The 19,220-nt window shown below is 38.0% G+C and overlaps 1 protein-coding gene and 1 long non-coding RNA gene across 2 annotated transcripts; both read right to left on the bottom strand.

Annotated features, from left to right (window-relative positions):
- Nucleotides 1-13: 13 nt before the first annotated feature.
- On the bottom strand, nucleotides 14-7,828 carry LOC100705794 (uncharacterized). The gene is made up of 11 exons (XM_003455007.5): nucleotides 6,224-7,828; nucleotides 5,945-6,129; nucleotides 5,701-5,841; nucleotides 4,530-4,668; nucleotides 4,247-4,427; nucleotides 3,976-4,117; nucleotides 3,301-3,444; nucleotides 1,520-1,596; nucleotides 906-960; nucleotides 711-732; nucleotides 14-353 (listed from the first exon to the last, which is right to left on the bottom strand). Exons 1-10 carry the CDS (start codon nucleotides 6,371-6,373, stop codon nucleotides 729-731), a joined length of 1,218 nt encoding a protein of 405 aa, XP_003455055.1. The 5' UTR covers nucleotides 6,374-7,828; the 3' UTR covers nucleotides 14-353; nucleotides 711-728.
- Nucleotides 7,829-12,614: 4,786 nt separating this feature from the next.
- On the bottom strand, nucleotides 12,615-14,356 carry LOC109196760 (uncharacterized). The gene is made up of 3 exons (XR_002058126.2): nucleotides 14,013-14,356; nucleotides 13,851-13,921; nucleotides 12,615-13,049 (listed from the first exon to the last, which is right to left on the bottom strand). It is a non-coding gene; the product is annotated as an uncharacterized LOC109196760 (long non-coding RNA).
- Nucleotides 14,357-19,220: the final 4,864 nt, after the last annotated feature.

Raw genomic sequence — 19,220 nt, 5'->3', positions numbered from 1 at the left:
ACTAGGACAATAGTTTACTGGGTGATGATTACTATGTTTATTTATGCTGAATACAGTAGTACTCCAAATATAAACACAAAAGATTGTAAAATCCATAAAACCACAGTGAAATAAAAATAAAGCACCGATTAAAAGTACCGATAAATGAAAAGAATGACAGAATCAAATTAAACATTAAACATTGCATTTAACATTATATATTTTTACTGTACTTATTTAATTTGATTACATTGGTTGGAACAAAACTTAAAGAAACTTGAAAAAAGTTGTTTGTGCAGAGTCAGATGACATTCATGTTGTAACAGTAGAGGGCGCTACCGTTGCATCAATCCAGAGTCAGGTACATCTTCAATCTAGAAGGAAATTTAAAACAGTGAATTCATAAAAAAATATTTTTTTTACATTTCAGATCATCCTCAGATTGATATGTTAGATATTTTAGTGATTGTATGATGTGACTCATTTCTGGAATATTTCATAGAATAAGTTGTGCTTTGTGTGGCGTTAGCATATCTTGTGAATTATTTGTATGCCCCTACAGAGGTTGATTTAGCCATTGTGTGTGTGTTCATAGTTTTCTGTAGCTTAATCACTGCACATCAACACTACTACTTTTAGCAATACTAGTGGTACTATTAGTACTTAGTGGTAAACAGCAGCAAATGTGGCAGAAAATGGTAGAAAATCTGTTTATAGAAGAAGAGACTCACCTCTGATTTTATCCATATTCAACTGAGACGAGACAAAAACTCAGCATCAGAATGATGATCAAAGGGGTTGATTTTTTTTTTCAGTTTAAACGATAAAAATAGTAATAATAATTTTATTGGCCCAAAACATTTAAAAAATACACAAAATGTCACATTTCGGCAAAAAACGATCTAAATATGCAGACAGATACTTACATGGAAGGGAAGGCAAGAATAAGAGTTGAAAGGAAAGATCCCATGACCAGGACAACTAAAACAAGTAGAAAATGATTAAAGAACTTCTGACCAAAAAAACAGACTTTTCATTTAAAAACACACACAAGAATTAGTCGATCTGATTGGCTGACAAATGGTGACACAAATTTTAAGAGCTATATCTATGTCACCTGTGGATTTATGGCAATTAAAGATAAAATAAGGTCTGACCATCATTTCTGCCTCAAGAAAAGAGATAAATATGAAGAGAAATTCATTTCTGTTAGTTGTTAAACGATCTGGTGTTCACGAGCTATCTTGCTAGCATGGAGCATTACCTTCATTTTTTTGGCTTAACTAGAGCTCGACAACAAATCAGTAGCATTTTTATAGACTCATTGCATTTAGATTTGTGTTTTCTTTGTCATTTTGAATACTCTGACCAAGGAATAAAATGTTTAACACATTTGAATAATCTACAGTAATTTATTCTCTTTTAGCTTTTCATTTCTAATTAACGAATTTTGCAACAATGTCAAAAATTATTTACAAATACACAGATTTAGCAACTTTATTTATTTTTTTAAGAGTAACTTCCTGGTATTGATACTTACAAGCTGAAGCAATGGCTGGGGCACCATTTCCAACAGTCACGCTGACACATCGAAGGTCTGAGTGATACTTGGTTTCCCTACGGATATAAATCAGAACAGTGATTAAATCAGATTCTGTCATTTCCATGAGATTATATTATATTTTAAGATGGTCTTTTCTGTTAATGACACAAAATATATGTACAAGTAATATGGGTTTGTTTGATTAACAGTTCTAGATGACCCTTAGCCTATGTCCACACGTACACAGGTATTTTTGGAAACACAGATTTTTTATGCATTTGGGCCTTTCGTTCACATGTAAACTGCTTTTTGCGCTTAGGTGTGGACGAGGAAAACTGAGATTTACTCGCAACGTTTTTGGCATCACACTGTGTGCCACGTTATTATTTACATGAGATGAATTTTTACGATGGTGGATACAGACAAAATACTGTTGCTGTTAATCTTACTATGTGCAGTTTTTACGCACTTACATATACACATACTGTTACTGTCCCTCCATTTAAAAGGACGGAGGAGTCAGAGTGAACTTCTGCATTCAACACAGACGCTCTCACAACCCAAATCCGTTACCATGGTTTTGAATAAATTCATGCATCTTTTTCCTTCCTAAGTTGCTACTTTACACCAGCCAAAATACTGTCTTTGGTTATTAACATTCAAAATTATAAAGGCACTTGAACAGTGGCACATAATTAGCTGCCTTTCCAACTTCTCTTTCCCTCCCAGGCTTCTACACTTGGCCAAATGTTGATTGGCCAACATTTCTACATGATTAGGATTTGGCATGTTCTTGACAGAGTTTGAATGTGTTTTTGGTGTTTTATTGTGGACAGAAGTATTTTTTCAAAACTGTACCTGTGCATGGGATTTTAGGAAAAAATGAAAAATACCCATGTAGGTGTGGACGTAGCCTTGGTTTGTTGGCAGTAAGTAGACTCATACACTGATCTGCCTGATTAAAACATTTCCTGCACTGCAACTTTCCCTTCTAACAGATAAGCTTTTTTTCCTTTTTAGGTAGTTTATTGTTTTTCACATAATCTTTTAATCTCTTCAACAACAAAACAATAAAAAAATTTCTCAGATGGCTAAACCTGTCAATCAACAGTTTTGGGCGTAACACATTTCAAACTAATGTCTTATTGTAATCTGTTTATATTTCTAACTAACAGAATAATATATTTTACTGTTCTAAATAGGTAGGTAATTAAGGAACATTATCTGTTTTAACAAAAGCAATGAGTAATGTGTAATAAGTTATTGTTTCGAGTCAACATTAAAGTGGGTCCTTTGTGTAAAATCTGCAAAATAGAATTTTCAGGGCTGAAAAACATGTTTGGGCTCATCGGTAATTTGACACCCGCTCCAAATGTCACAATCTAAAGTTAAAATGTAACCATATATGACTAAAGCATAAAATCATCTCATCATAGCTTTAACAGCAAAACTCCAATTTATTATCTAGGATGTAGTTTAACATAAACAAACATTGTTTGTGAGGAGCAGAACAGGTTTTGGTTTTTTGGGGGCGATTTAATTTTCTTGCCATGACTCCTTCTGGGGTCTAAATACTTTTCAGATATAGTCTGATTTAATTATTCAACAATGTAGTTTAAGGCTCTAAAATTGTAAATGGACTTATTCTTATATAGTGCTTTTCTGCTTTATGCAGCAAGCCTCATTCACCCATCCAAAAAAGCTCATTTTTTTCTATGCCTAAGTGCTTTCTGCCTAACATTCATACTCTATGGGATGAATATGTAAAAGTTACTAACTTGGAAAGTGCCTGGACAACAAAGCAGAAGGGGAGGGTGTCATTGTCTTGTGATTTAGACGGCGTCCATCTCAGGGTGAACGTTCCTGGTCCAGTTTTATTCTGAACTGCATCATACGGTCCGCTGAACAGCAGCTCAGAGATCCTTAAATGAAGAGAAAAACAAAAAAATAAATCAACTTAATTCTCATAGCTTCTTCAACTACATACAAAGCAAAGTGTTTGTCTGTGAATGAGCATCACTTTGAATGGAGACTTCACCTGACTCCTGTTTGGTTTTACAGATTTGAGTTAATGAGCCATATTTTACTTAAACATAATTTCACGACTTTTTATTTATTCATGCTGCATTAAAGCAAAATAGCCTGAAAACACATTTGATTTCTCTTCTTTCTTGTGTTTAATGTGCTGTTTATATCTCATACAGCCTTGTATATATCTGACTGTGTTACTTATCGGTCTTGTTAAACCTGTTTTGTGTGCCAGTGCAGGACTGATGCACAGATTAAACAGAACACAACGGATAAAATCTTGATTTGATCAATTAACAGAAACATGACAGGAATCCACTGATGTGTGAATGTATTTCTTGTCTAACCTGAAAACAGTTCTGTGGGACATAGTTAACCTTACTTTAAAATATTAAGAATGTCAAATGTGTTTTTCTTTGACTTACGTGGAGTTTTTTGCCTCTGCACTGATGCTGATTTCCAGAGTGTTATTAACAGGGGTGTAGAGCCGAGCTCTGTTGGCTGGGGTTGGAGGCAAGAATTTGGGCAAAAAGTCTCCCTCTGTGCAGGATGAGACAGGAGGATCCACTGAAAGATGACAGAAAACCAACAAGTTTTTTCAGGGTGGAATTCATAGTTTGAAGTTAGAATAGTATTTCTAAATTTAGGTCACATCTTCATAGGTTCAACTCCATTTATTAAAATATGGACTTGTACCTATCAGAACAAACTGGATCGGTACTTTGCTGAGAGCATCGTTAGGTGTTTGTGTTGTTTTTGTGCCATTTACTCCAGTCATGGTGATGTTCTTCCTGGGAAAGTCCTCCATCAGCAGCTGTACTCCGTAGGGGCCCACATTACTGTCGGCAGTGGGACCGAACGACAGAGTACAAGTGGACTGCATGAGGAATAAAAAAGGAAAAGAGATCAAATTAGCAAATTGTTATTATTACAACTGTCCTTCTGTCTCATTAAACATTAGATTAACAATCATGCTCACTGATGAGAGGCTGAGGACAGATGGTGGATCACAGGCGTTACACTCAAAGAGTGAGGAGTTTTCATATCTGCATTTAACCTGATCACCATCAGGGTCAAACATCAACGGGCTGAAATCTCTCCGACAGTTTGAAGGAACTCTGAGAAAGAATTACAAATACAATCATAAATTTTCATTTTCCAACTTTGTCTTCAGCGTGAAGTGAATGTGCTGCTCCATGCATTCACTCTTAAAATCTGCTGAATACATCCACAGCCTGATCACTGGAACTGGAACATTGTTGGTTAAAACCAGGGCACCCCCAGGATGGCTGTGGCTACAATGCAGCTTGCCGTCACCAGTGTGTGAATGGGTGCATGACTGGATGTGTAAAGCTTTGGGGTCTATAGGGACAAATACAGGCCATTCACCAGTCTCAAAACAAAACTTTCAAAGTGTATAGTTTATAAATTAAGCAAGACTTCATTTAATTATCATTAAACTACCTAAATATTACAGCAAACATGGAGGCACACATGACAGATAAATGTACAGTTAATCATTTTTACATTTGTATAATTTGCTGCTATAAGGAACCTTTCAGTCAAATTAAATATCTTGTTAAATTTAAACTTGCCATAGATAGAAAATAAATGCATATTTACAATTTTATCTCTGAAGTTTCTCAGAGGAAATGTTTCCATTTTAACAGAACTTCTCTTTTTGGGAGGTTTCTGGCAGGAAGTCTGTTCATTAAACTAAATTTAAAAGAGATTTTTCTCATTTAGTGACAAAGTCATTAACTCATCTTCATACTCATCCTCATTTTCTGGTTTTCTCTCCTTTGGAGCCTGGAGGTACTGTAAGAGAGGCTCTTCAAGGAAAGAGTGATAGGATTACAGTTAAAACCTTCAAATGCAAAAGCTTTAGTGTGGAAACCGTTTTTGGTAAATTATTTTTTGTTTATTTAATTAGTTTATTGCCACTCTATTACAGAGGCAGTGGTTGCATGCAGCAAGTTAAATATTAACAATGTTTTGTCTATATTTTTAGACTTTGCCCTTATACTGTCAGCAGTTTTGTCTTCTACATGGAAACAATATCAGATTTTAACTTTGTAATGCTGTGGCCACTTTTATCTTCCTACTGCTGTTGCCTTTTTAGCAGAGACAGAGACAGTGAGTTGGCTTACCTCACAAATGGGATCACGGTAGACTGGGGTGAGGAGTTTTCTTTGTTGGTGTCAGAGCGGTTCCTCAGGTCGATTGCTACTGCAGTTACCCATGATCCAATGTTATTTTTGATGCCACTAACCCAATTAAAACCAGGGAACCTTCAATAGAGAATAGTGGGAGGGTCAGTTTTCAATTGAGCATGCATCAAAATGAAAAATATGAGTAATCATTTCATTTTATATATTATCGAGGTACACTCACCCGAGTGAACCAACCACATTAATGGGAGATGGCTGAACAGTCCTAAGTTCATTCTGACACCACTCTCCGCTGACTTGGTCGACCATGCGTACCAGAATGCTCACATACCCACAGCTGCTCTCCTGGCAACCAAATGAGAAATCGGGAGTGCAGTTCTGACTGTTCCACATTAGGCGAATGGTCAGCTGTGGAGTCACAGCGAATAGGAATTTACTTAAGAAACGTACACTTCAAAATATATACAAAATACGTTTTAGAAAAAAAAAAAACAGTACATACCGAGGAAGAATCATTTACATACTTCTCTTTGGTATAGAAGTTGAATGCGCCAACAAAGCCTAACTCTAAATTGCTGGGAAGGAAACTAATATTCTGCGAGTTGCAGACCGTCAGATGCAGCAGCAGCAGCAGCACCGCGGAGAGCGACATGGTCAATCTGTTAGTCTTCACAAAGTCACTTGTACATCCAAATACAGCCTCTCTATGACTCTCCTCCTTTTATCTATTTGCTGTTTCCCGCATAGCGTCCTGTACAATGTCGAGTTAACAGTTCTGGTATGAGGAAATGTTTCATGCTCATGAGTTTGAGATGGTAGCTGATAATGATAAATGATAATGAACAGTGAAAGAAAACATCTGAACCAACTGTTAGTAAATGAGATTCGTTTCAAAACTGAAAATAGAAATGTTTTAATTGCTGCTTCAGTCAAATGTAATAAAGCATTTTAGTTTGTGAATTCATTTTATTTTTCAAACTATTTGTATTTAGAATGTTCTCTCATTGATATTTTCTCTCTTTATGCCAGAAAAAGGGCAAAACACACAACAACCTTGGCCAAGGCACAGAGGGGACCTCCTGCAGCAAACTGTTAATAAAGAATTTTCTCTAGAAAAATCACAAATCAAGAGTTGGGAACTAGAGAGATCAGTGGTTCTCGAACTTTTCATGAGTACCACATCATAAAATACAGGGCTCAGACACAAAAATTGTACATACAAACTGTACATACAATCTGAGACACAACAGAGCGGACATCATCACACACAGAACAAGATTCTTCAACAGCTTCTTCCCTGCAACTGTCAGATTGATGGCAAAACACAAACACTGAAATGCTCATACAACACTGAATATGCCACAGTCAGACTTATGGCAAACAAAACACACAGAACACATAAAATAACACAACACTACCTCATTTTGAGTGTACGATTGGTTAACATCACTGACTAATGTACAATATACTTAAAACAGACTTGTCTAACACAGTGGTTCTCAAACTTTACACAGTGGGTACCATCTCATAAAATATATGGCTCTTGAAGTACCACCCTTATGACCAACACTAGAGTACAGTATTATAGGCCTATTTAACACCACATACAGTTTACACGAGACAATTTTATTTCTTATATGAATGTTACTTATTTTAACTGTCATAGACAGGATGTGACGAGTGATAATAATAATAATAACTGTACTGCATTAAAACATTCATCGTCTTTAAATGATGATGTGATGAACCCAGGTCCGAACTAGTCTCAGTTTATCAGGGTTGTTGAGTTTATAACATGTTTTAATGCTTTGTCTCTTGTTCTATTTAATCTGAAAAAGCCCTAAAAACAGTTTTTAAAACCCTACGATGTACAGTGGGATGCAAAAGTTTGGGCAACCTTGTTAATAGCCATTATTTTCCTGTATAAATCGTTGGTTGTTACAATAAAAAAATGTCAGTTAAATATATCATAGAGGAGACACAAACAGTGGCATTTGTGAAATTAAGTTCATTGGATTTACAGAAAGTGTGCAATAATTGCTTATCCTGCCATGTGATTAGATTTGTCCCTAACCATCAGGAACCCTCACGTTAACTTTTATCGAGTGGAAAAAAGTTAGCATTCCTTCTCCAGCTTCACTGTGTTTATATATGCTAACATAGAAAATGGTAAATGGCCTGTATTTGTATAGCGCTTTACTAGTCCCTAAGGACCCCAAAATGCTTTACTACGGTGGCCCCTAGAGACAAAGCATGTACAAACTCCAAAACACTTACAAATTCCAAATAGCACGCACAAACTCCAAAACACATGCAAACTCCAAAACACATGCAAAATACAAAACACGTACAAAATACAAAACACATGCAAAATCCAAAACACATGCAAAATACAAAACACATGCAAAATACAAAACACGTACAAAATCCAAAACACATGCAAAATACAAAACACATGCAAACTCCAAAACACATGCAAACTCCAAAACACAACGGAAGTGCTCCAGGACGCTAGGGGCAGTGTTGAGCTCGATTTGCAAAGTAAACGGCAAGTTTGGGCTGTATGGGACGGTCTAGTCTCCGTCGCGCTGCCCAGGTTGCCTAGCAACCATTATACTAACCGCTGGAAACGTGTCATACAACTTAGTTTGACAGAAATGAAGGAGAACATATTTTGTTAATTTGTTTGTTTGTTTCTACAAGAGCTTTGTGTGATTTGATAAGTATCTGAGGCTGAGACCACAGGACTGTAAAACATGACTTTTGGGCTTCATTTCTGCACTGAACAGTCATTTTAAGATTAGCTAGTAAATAACAATTAATTAATGTTTTTCATGAGACTAAAGTCATATCACTTTGGTAATGTAAATATAATATGGCCAATATTATAGTTACTATATTAATCATTATTAGCTATTACAGCAGTGAACATGAACTCTGTGTCAAATACTGAGCTTCAGTACAGATTCTAGTTGCAGTTATTTATGTCTTTTCACCTTTTCTTTCCAAGCTCCTTAGTCTATCACCTTAAATCTTCACTCAAAGACAAGTATCTTTGACAGTGCATATATAGGTGTATCATATATAAGAGACAAATGTTGTTCCTTCAGTATGTTGGCATTACTAAATTTGGCTCATTGCTTACATATATTTCTAAAAAGAAAATGTACAAGCTGTGATAACTGTTTCTGATAAAATGAAGAGTAGACTGATATATTAAATATTCCTTTATTGGGTGAGAAAATCAGACCATGTCATAACTGCTTTAAGTCACACAGAATAGATATCAGAGCCTTAAACAGGCTGACTTCTGCTAAATGGGTCAAACTGGGCAGAAAGTATACAAACACATAACATCCTTATAGAATATGATGTAACACTATAGATCAACTTACCTCAGAATATATAAAGCATATAAACAATTACAGTAATATGATGCAACAAACACAGCAGTGCTACTAATCCAAAATACTCAAAGCTTCATAGAACTGAAACAAACATTTATTTTTAGCTCCATTCTGCTGCTGATACATACTTTAGGTTTCTGAACATTAAACTTGTTGCTGCCTTTCATAGTGTGTAACTTGAAGGCCCTGAGTACTTTCTCCCACACTGAAAACACTGGAATGATAACATTATTTGAACATTACCTAATAAGACTGATTCAGGACAGACAATTAGTTATGTTAAACTTTCCTAGCAGTCCTTCACAAACAGGGAACAGTCTGTCTATTCTCTCCATCTGTCAGCTGCTGCTGGCTCTTCCTCCTCCTCTTCCTCACACACTGCTGAGTTTGTCCTGGTGGATCATCAGGGGTGCAAAGCCTCACAGATGATGTGCAGCAGTGGGTCCCTCAGTCTGTCCTCACTCTGGACACTTGCAGTTGTCACACATGGAAATCAAATGTGTGATAAGCTGCAGGATTCAAACACAAGTGTAACTTATAAATACATGTTCATACTTTTATTCCACAATCAGAGAGAAAGAAACAGAGAGAGAGTGCAGGACAGACAGACAGGTGACAGTCTCAGGTGTATACACTGCTACAAAACAGCACAAGAGAAGGAGGATTTAGTGTTTGTGTTATTACGAGTGCTAAACAAGAAGAGTTCCCAGATGGTCCAGTGGACACATGTGTGACTCCTGTGATTAAAGCATCTTTCTTTCAGCTTAACGAGTGAACCGTCAGCTCGTTCAAACACACGTGAAAGTCCGTTTGGCTCGACACCACCGAACAGAGGCAGCAATATAACATAGCTAACATTAACAGTGCAGTGAATCCTGCTTGTGCCGTCATATTCAGGACTGCAAACCGAGCAGCATCACTGACTTTCAGCTTGTTGTGTTTGTGGATATATGACTGACTTTAATTATCCATAAAATCATCACATTCTCTGTAAGATTAAAGTCAACTATTGAATGGCGTATATTTTGAAGTAAAGGCTTTAAAACCAAGTTAGTACAAACATCGCTAATGGCACATAACTTTCCCAACATGTGGCCAACAGTAATGTTTTAATGTTGTTCATTATTAAACATTTGCACATAAATAAGTGACATAATACTCAGTACTTACTTTTGAAAGTACTCTTCGGCCGCTTCGCTTCCACGGTTTTTTCCGGCAAAATTATCCACACCACCGCTGCGTTATGAAGTCTGGGATATGTTGGGCCATGAAGGCTACACTGACCCATCCTTAAAATTCAGGGGACGCATTTGAGGGCCGCATTTCGAGCAGCCTTTGAATTGGGACAGCCTTTGGCCTTAAAATGCGGCCTTTAAGGCTGCAGACCCCTTGACTGTATGTCTAAAATGAGATAAATAAAGTGAGGAAAAAAAAGGCTGCAGACCCTGAATTGGGATACAGCCCAAATCCGGTCATTGGTACGTCCTGGCTTGTGTAGTTACTAGGTAACAAAAGCTCAACACTGCCCCTAGCGTCCTGGAGCACTTCCGTTGTGCTTTGGAGTTTGCATGTGTTTTGTATTTTGTACGTGTTTTGGAGTTTGCATGTGTTTTGTATTTTGTACGTGTTTTGTATTTTGCATGTGTTTTGTATTTTGTACGTGTTTTGTATTTTGCATGTGTTTTGGATTTTGCATGTGTTTTGGAGTTTGTGCGTGCTTTGTCTCTAGGGGCCACCGTACTTTACACATCCAGTCATCCACACACACACTAGTGATGGCAAGCTACATTCAAGCCACAGCCACCTTGGGGCGCACTGACAGAGGCGAGGCTGCCGAACACCGGCACCACCGGGCCCTCTGACCACCACCAGTAGGCAACGGGTGAAGTGTCTTGCCCATGGACACAACGGCCGAGACTGTCCAAGTCGGGGCTCGAACCGGCAAACTTCCGATTACAAGGCGAACTCCCAAGTCTTGATCTTGGAGAGCGTCACGCCCCACATAGCCACACATAGCCACACATAGCTGTGTAGCTATAGGGTAGTCACTAGGGGTGCAACGATACACAAAATTCACGGTTCGGTTCGATACTTTGGTGTCACGGTTCGATATTTTTTCGATACAAAACAATGTTCATGCCTTTTTAATTTGTCATTTATTAAAATTATAAATATATATTTTAACTCAAAAGTACAGTTTTTAAATTTAATGTTGCTGAAACAACAAAATAATTAAAAAAAAATAAATCTATCTGATCGAGAAATCACTCATCTTTGGAAAAGAGAGTTTATTACAGAGAAATGGCTCTTTCCAAAATAAAAGCTATACTATACCCTTCTTCTGGGGGATATTCTCAGCAGCATATTAAACATATCAGGTCCCCATAAGGAGAATCATGTGCTGACGGCTGTCTAAATGACTCGGGTAAAGTTTGTAGCATGCGTGCTTGTTGTTTTTGTCTGCTTCCACTTGTCTTTGCACTAGGATGATGTTGGCGTAAATGTGCAGTCATATTCGTTGTGTTCCCACTAGTGCTGTCAGAGTTAATCTCGTTAAAATGACATTAACGCCATAACGCGGCAAATCTCCGTTAACGAGTTACCGTAGATTGTCCCGCGCGTGGGGCTGGACGGCGTCAACATGTTAACAAGCTAACTGCGCTAACGCACTAGTTCCCACCAATTGAGCATTGCGTGGCACATCCGACATACTGTTTTACTTTGGTCCATGACGTGCTTACCATCAGGGTCATGCTTCACATGAAAACCAAGATAGTTCCAAACGCCAGATCTGAATGAGGGTGGGGGAGGTTCAATTGCCATGTTGCAACGAGCTTAGCTTCTGTCTTGCTAGCTTGTGCTGCACTCAGTGGATCTGCACTTGACAGTGCAGCCTAGGCGGAGTAGTCGAACGCAGATCCACTGAGCGCTCAACACAGACAGCATCGTCAGAAGAAAAGTTGATAAAATAAATTAAACGTTTTGTATTGTTCGATACATATGCGTACCGAACCGAAAGCACTGTATCGAACGGTTCAATATCGATACAAGTATTGTTGCACCCCTACTAGTCACAATGCAGCATATCTTTATATACCAGCTAGCCTAACTGCAGTAACCCTACAAACGTCACTGCTGTTTAGTTTTCTGTCTTCATTTATGTTGGAAGTGATAGCAGAGCTGTACGTTTTAACTTTTGCTGTGGCGGTTAAGCTGCCAAATTTTAGGCTTCACGTCCCTGGTCAACTCCGGCTCCCAGAAGAGCCTCGGGAATTCTTGTGTCGTCTTTGCATACCTCCCCAATGGCATATTTTTTAGTCTTACAAAAATTGGAGATTTCCCTCGTGTAGCACTTACGTGGAGTTGTATACAGAACCAATGGATAACTACCAAGGTAATGAGTAATTTGGGCTAGTATCAGAAGATAAAGAACGACTCTTAGAGCTCTGGTATATGAATGGCAGAGAAACCAGACAAACACAGTTGTGTGGCTTAAAAGTGCTTTAGTGATTTTAAGCCCTTTAAAAGGATTTTGTAAACAACACAGTGTTACAACAGGTTTTAACAGAACTTCCAGTATAAAAATTTCCCCCAAAGTAGCAAAACAATAGAAAAAAATAAAATTGTGCACAAGTAAAAGTATTAGTCTTTTTTAAGTCCAAATGGTACCGGTGGGGCCCATGACAAACGGGTGTATTGCAATAGAGTCCGTCCAATGGTAAGAGTGTGTGTGATTGTCTATCCTACCGTACTACTTGTACAGTAGAGGATTGTAGTCCATCAATGTGCAAATGAGTGTGCGTGTGTATGTATATCGTCTCCTAGGATCTTGGGTTGGCTCGCCATCCAGTGAACACTGGAACACTGTGTTCTGGAATCGCTGACCTGGTCTTTGGATTCGTCCCATATAAAAAACCTGACCTATAAACAATGGCCAAATATATGTCACGAACAATTTAGGAATAACTCTCACAAATTAAACTAAAGTAGTGTCACAGTGCAGTAACTACTATTCAGATCAGCTATCATCAATTCAATCATCATCAGTTCAATCATGTTGTACAACATTAAAATATCAAGTTTCAAAGTATCAATATCCAAAATTTCACAGTATCAAGGTTCAATACTTGTTTGTAACCTGCAGTAACATTAAAGATTATCTACAAGGTTTCAAACATTCAGGAATTATAGTCACCATATAATTCACTTTCATTGTAAACATTAATCACATTCATCAGAATAACTCACTGTACATATATATCTAATCACAAATAAATAAGTATATTACCCCTTTTAAGAAATAGAATAATATGCAAATGCTTATCAGAAATTGAACAAAGTGCAAACAATCAGGTTCAATAACATGTAAACACAAGACTCAGTCCACAAATAGGAGTATTAAAATAGACGTGCTTAATCCTGCTTGTACCATAGGCCTACTAGTACAAGTGGAAATACACTAAAAATTACCTCCAAGTATTCAATACTGAGTATTGTAAAACAACTGATTGACATCAAAATTAAACAGGAAGCAGGATAAAGTCTGCTTACAATTATCTCTGATAAAGTTATTTTTAGCTGCTTTAACCATTTACACCGTTTCACATGTTAAATGACTTAGTTAACGATATAACTAGCATAACAGCAGTGCGTTTCAGAGACATCCAACAACTGTACCCACACTCCGCACATCACGTGTCTGATTAGCCACATTTAGCTTACCGCCGTCGAGTGTATGCTCAGCGTTTACGTGAAGCCACAGCTCAGTAAACCTTCCGGTTTCGCTCTGCCCTCTACGACAACAAGTGCAAAACCATATTTTGTGAAAAATATCAGTTTAGATGGTATTTTTTAACTTGTTAGATGTTAATTTCTCCAGCTTACCGATAACAAAGTTTTAATCTGCCTGCTCTGTTCGGCTGTAGAAGCAAGAGACTGCAAACTTGGGAGCTGGCACTAAGGAGGGACAAGAGCTGCATAGAGCTTCACCGATTGGCTGACATGCGAGGAGTGGAGTAAAACAATAGGCTCTCATCAGAGCTCATCAACCTTCTGAGAAAACTTAACCCTTGTTTGACCAGAGCATATCATATATAAATCTGTGTCCCTTTTATGTTTAAATAAATGTATTGATCTCGTTTCACTTTTATTAAACAAGGACAGTAAGAACAATGAACATTAAAGGTTTTACTTTTTCTTCTCTTTTGTTTGAGATGATTTTAGGAACTGGGTTACACTCGTACCACCAGATACCAAAAGTATGACAAAGAATGAGAGGATTAATTTGTTCAATACAAATTCAAAACAAGAATGTCTTCTTTGACTTCCCAGTCTCACTTTTAAAGTTTCTATCATCTGATATCATTAAACTGACTTACGTTATTCACATAGTAAAATTTATGTAAGAGGATAGTAAGCACAAAAATAATAAATAGAGTTCTGGCCAAAAGTTACATTCCATAATGATGGGAATGAATATTATCATCATTTGGGACTTAACCTGACTTTGAAAAAAATACAAGAATTTACTATGGAAGTTTGAATTTATTTAGGATTTTCCACACAGGTTCAAAAGCATATGTAGGTAGTGCTCTTAGAAAGAGAATTATAAGCATTTCTAAATGGACTGTTTTTATATTGTTTTCTACTTAAAAACGGAACCCTATAATTGTATCACATTTGCTACATGAGTTTCAGAGACCACTATCTCATCAACATGATCAATACTTGCCAGAATTTCAAAATGTTATGGACATGTTATGGAATGTCTAGACTTAACATTGTTGTTCATAAAAGTTGCCAAAAATGCCCAGTGTATCAAATGCGACACAAAAAATATATAATAAATATGGATATATCATAAACAACATGATTTAACAAAAAAGAATTGTGGATTTTGTTATAAGGGTTATTAAACATCTCTGTTCCAAATATTTGGATTTTTCTAACTATTTTTTGATGGGTTGCGTCTTATAAGCTAAAAGCTTTTTGGGAGAAAGCTGTTATAGTCGAATGAGACAAGGCTGGAGCTATTTGACAATAGCGACAAGAGATATGTTTGGAAAATTAAATCTGAAGTTTTCAAACTGAAGAACTGAGAGTCAAGCTACAATAGAGTGGTGGCATCATGATCAAACATGGGGAAAACAGGCAAAACCCTACACAGAAAGCTAGCATCCTCTAGAAGGATGGATATAGATATATAGCAGCCAAAATAATGCCCCAAAGTATTCTGTTGACTTTGTCTGTTAATAATACTAATTATTATCATAATGATATGAGTGACATATAGATAAATTATTTTATGCTGACAAAGCAACACAAATCAGAGAAATGTAAAGCAATCACTACATCTGCAAATGATGAGACATGAGCTCACACAATCTTACAGTTTTTCTCAGTTGCTTTGGTGCATTTCTCACAACAGAATTAAACTTTGCACAATAGTTAGTTCAACCTCGACAACATGTAGTCGTTGTGGAGGCAAATGCCTTTGGACATGAAGCAGTTGAGTAAGTACAAATACTTACAAATACTTCTGACGAAGTTGTGTTTTTGTATTTTCCTACTCAGTTGTATATAGTATTTGTATTTCTATTTTATTCTATTGTATATATTATTCTATTCTATTTTATTCTATTGTATATAGTATTTTATTTTATTTTATTGTATTGTATTTTATTGCATTCCAGTGTTTTCTAATTTCTGCTACATAACTTTGCACTTTTGCTGTAACAAAACAAATTTCCCACCTGTGGGACTAATAAAGGCCATCTTATCTTATCTTATCTTAATATCTAAAGAATGGTCACTTTTGACTTGCTATTCATCACTATCTCCTTGCTTCTATCATGAATGTCACAATTATTTATACTTGTACCGGCTGAATAGTCATTGTCCATACAACTAATAGTCTTCATTTCATTGCTTGTGTCAGTGCACTCCAAATTGTTGAACATCTTGTCAAACAATTTGTACACCCATTTTGAAAACCCTATTTTTAAGGAGTTTCCATGAAAATCTCCATAAATTACTTTTCTCAGGTGAACCTTATCTCACACTAATGAAAACTGGTGTGTGTTACTCTTACTTGCAACCAATGAAAAGCCTCTTCTACCCAGTCATAGGTGAATACAGTATCCCCTACTCTACAAGTATATATATAATGTAAACCAACAGACAGGATTGGCATGAGGTGCATACTGAATCTACAAAAGCTTGTGATGACATCACAGCAGAGTCCTGCAGAGGGTGGATTCGACACTCCAGACGATACTTTCCCCGATGCATCGATAAAGCTGACATTCGCTGTGATGTTGATGCAAATATGTGGGCAGACAGATGGGAGCGTCTAGATATCAATGATTGATATGCAGCAGTGTCTGTTTTTCAGGGGGGTTTTTGTTTCATAACTACTGCAGTAAGGTTTACTGTCTAAGTGAGTTTATGTTTGCTGTAAAATATTTGATTTATTGTATTTCCCCAGTTGCACAATGCTGTGCACAGTTTCAATTGAATATTATCAAGAGTGCATATGAAGTGTCTTGAGTTTCCTTTACAATTTATGGTTTTCAGACTTGACATGTCATTGGGAAGCACCTACAAAGAAATCCGTCACAATGAGAACATGTTCAAACCTTTTGATTTTGTGACCAAAGGTGCTGGTGTACTGACTTGTAATTGTGACAGCCCTGACACTTTGATTGATATAAGTACTTGCTTTTGATGAATATATTATCTGTTTTGATTAAGGGACTTGCTTTTGAAGCATTGACTACTTATTTTGAGCAACTGACTTGCTTTTGAACAACTGACTTTTCTTTTTGATGAAGTGACTCACTTTTGCAAGTTATCCACCATGTTTTGCAGTTTGCACTAATTGTTTTGAGAAGAGCCTTAGTAGTGGTGCAGAGATCAATTCTGTTGTGAGAAATGCACCAAAGCAACTGAGAAAAACTGTAACTTGCTGCTCTAGAAAGACTGAACTGTTATCTGTTCTGACCAGTGACATATTTTTTCTTTTTAAAAATGAAAGCACTCTCATGCTAAGTTGTCAGAGAATGTGAACTATTTGATAAAAACTGACATCTCTTATCAAACATGACATCACTAGTTTGCCAATGTGTGTATGTGTGTTTTTTTACTCTGTCTTTTTAACAAAAGCTACAACTGAGTCAAACAACTAGACCATTTATCAACAGGAACGGAAACAATGTTATCTGACATCAGATAATTTTGGATGTCTTGTGTGGATTGCTGTTTAACGTGTAATTCTTTTTGCGGTTTGACACCCTGCACATCTCCATCAGATGGGACAACCATAGAAACTTTAAACGCAGAAAGTAGGTGAACAAACTATAGTTGTTACAGTAAAGTATAATGTCCCTCACTTGGGAAAAACAATGCACAGACCTTCCAGATTAAGGTAAAATCAGAAATAAAAAATCTAATTTTATGAGGGTTAAGGCATATTTCAATAGTAAAAGTAATTCTGTGGAGAAAACAAATGACACTGGATGTTTTTCATTAGTAGTCATGTATTTTATTAAAAAACTTCATTACATTTATTCATGTTGTCTGGCACAATGAAAAATAATAATGAATAATTTATTATTAAATTCTTGCTTTTATTAAGATGTTAAAAACAATTATTTAGACACCATGTATGAGACAACAGAACGAGAGCACCCAAAGACATCCAACTCCCTGAAATAAGCAAGAGCAACATATAAAGGTTGATGTTTTATGCTGATGTCTGCATTGGTAATATGGAAATCCCACACATTATAGATGCCCTGCTCCCTGTTTGTGATATTGTCACTTACTTGAGTTTCCATCCATCCATCTTCATCCGCTTTATCCGAGGCCGGGTCGAGGGGGCAGCAGCCCCAGCAGAGAAGCCCAGACCTCCCTCTCCCCAGCCACCTCCTCCAGCTTATCCGGGGAACACCAAGGCGTTCCCAGGACAGCCGAGAGATATAATCTCTCCAGCGTGTCCTGGGTCTGCCCCGGTGCCTCCTCCCTGTGGGACATGCCCAGAACACCTCACTCAGGAGGTGCCCAGGAGGCATCCTTGTCAGTTGCCCGAACCACCTCAGCTGGCTCCTTTCGATCTGGAGGAGCAGCGGCTCTACTCTGAGCCCCTCCCGGATGGCCGAACTTCTCACCCTATCTCTAAAGGAGAGGCCAGCCACCCTTCGGAGGAAGCTCATTTCCGCTGCTTGTATCTGCGATCTCGTTCTTTCGGTCACTACCCACAGCTCGTGGCCATAGGTGAGGGTAGGGACGTAGATCGACCGGTAAATTGAGAGCTTCGCTTTTACACTCAGCTCTCTCTTCACACGACGGACCGGTGCAGCGTCCGCATCACTGCAGCCGCAGCACCAATCCGTCTGTCGATCTCCGGCTCCCTTCTCCCATCACTCGCGAACAAGACCCCGAGATACTTGAACTCCTCCACTTGGGGCAGGAACTCATCCCCGACCCGGAGTGGGCACTCCACCCATTTCAATCTGAGAACCATAGCCTCAGATTTGGAGGTGCTGATCCTCATTCCCGCTGCTTCACACTCGGCTGTGAACCATTCCAGTGTGAGCTGGAGGCCTTCACCCGATGAAGCCAACAGAACCACATCATCCGCAAAAAGCAGAGATGAGATTCTGAGGCCACCGAAGTCAAAGCCCTCCGCCACCTGGCTGCGCCTAGAAATCCTGTCCATAAAAATTATGAACAGAATCGGTGACAAAGGGCAGCCCTGGCGGAGCCCATCACCCACTGGGAACAAGTTCGACTTATTGCAGGCAATGCGAACCAAGCTCTTGCAATGGTTGTATAGGGATCGAATGGCCCGTAGCAATGGGCCAGACACCCCATACTCCCGCAGCACCTCCCACAGGACACCCCGAGGGACACGGTCGAATGCCTTCTCCAAGTCCACAAAACACATGTAGACTGGTTGGGCAAACTCCAATGCACCCTCAAGTATCCTTGAGAGGATAAAGAGCTGGTCCAGTGTTCCGCGACCAGGACGAAAACCGCATTGTTCCTCCTGTATCCGAGGTTCGACTAGCGGACGAACTCTCCTTTCCAGCA

The sequence above is a fragment of the Oreochromis niloticus genome, linkage group LG3 (genome assembly GCF_001858045.2).
Source record: "Oreochromis niloticus isolate F11D_XX linkage group LG3, O_niloticus_UMD_NMBU, whole genome shotgun sequence".
Taxonomy (NCBI): Eukaryota; Metazoa; Chordata; class Actinopteri; order Cichliformes; family Cichlidae; genus Oreochromis; species Oreochromis niloticus.
The sequence above is the reverse complement of the archived record's forward strand: the minus strand, read 5'-3'. Positions and strand labels throughout refer to the sequence as shown.

Excerpts from the sequence above, each read along its gene's own strand:
- LOC100705794 (XM_003455007.5), bottom strand. The coding sequence starts at position 6,373 with ATGTCGCTCTCCGCGGTGCTGCTGCTGCTGCTGCATCTGACGGTCTGC. Across the intron at positions 5,842-5,944 it reads AATGTGGTTGGTTCACTCGG|GTTCCCTGGTTTTAATTGGG; the intron begins GTGAGTGTACCT and ends TCTCTATTGAAG. Across the intron at positions 4,669-5,700 it reads ACCGTGATCCCATTTGTGAG|AGTTCCTTCAAACTGTCGGA; the intron begins GTAAGCCAACTC and ends ATTCTTTCTCAG.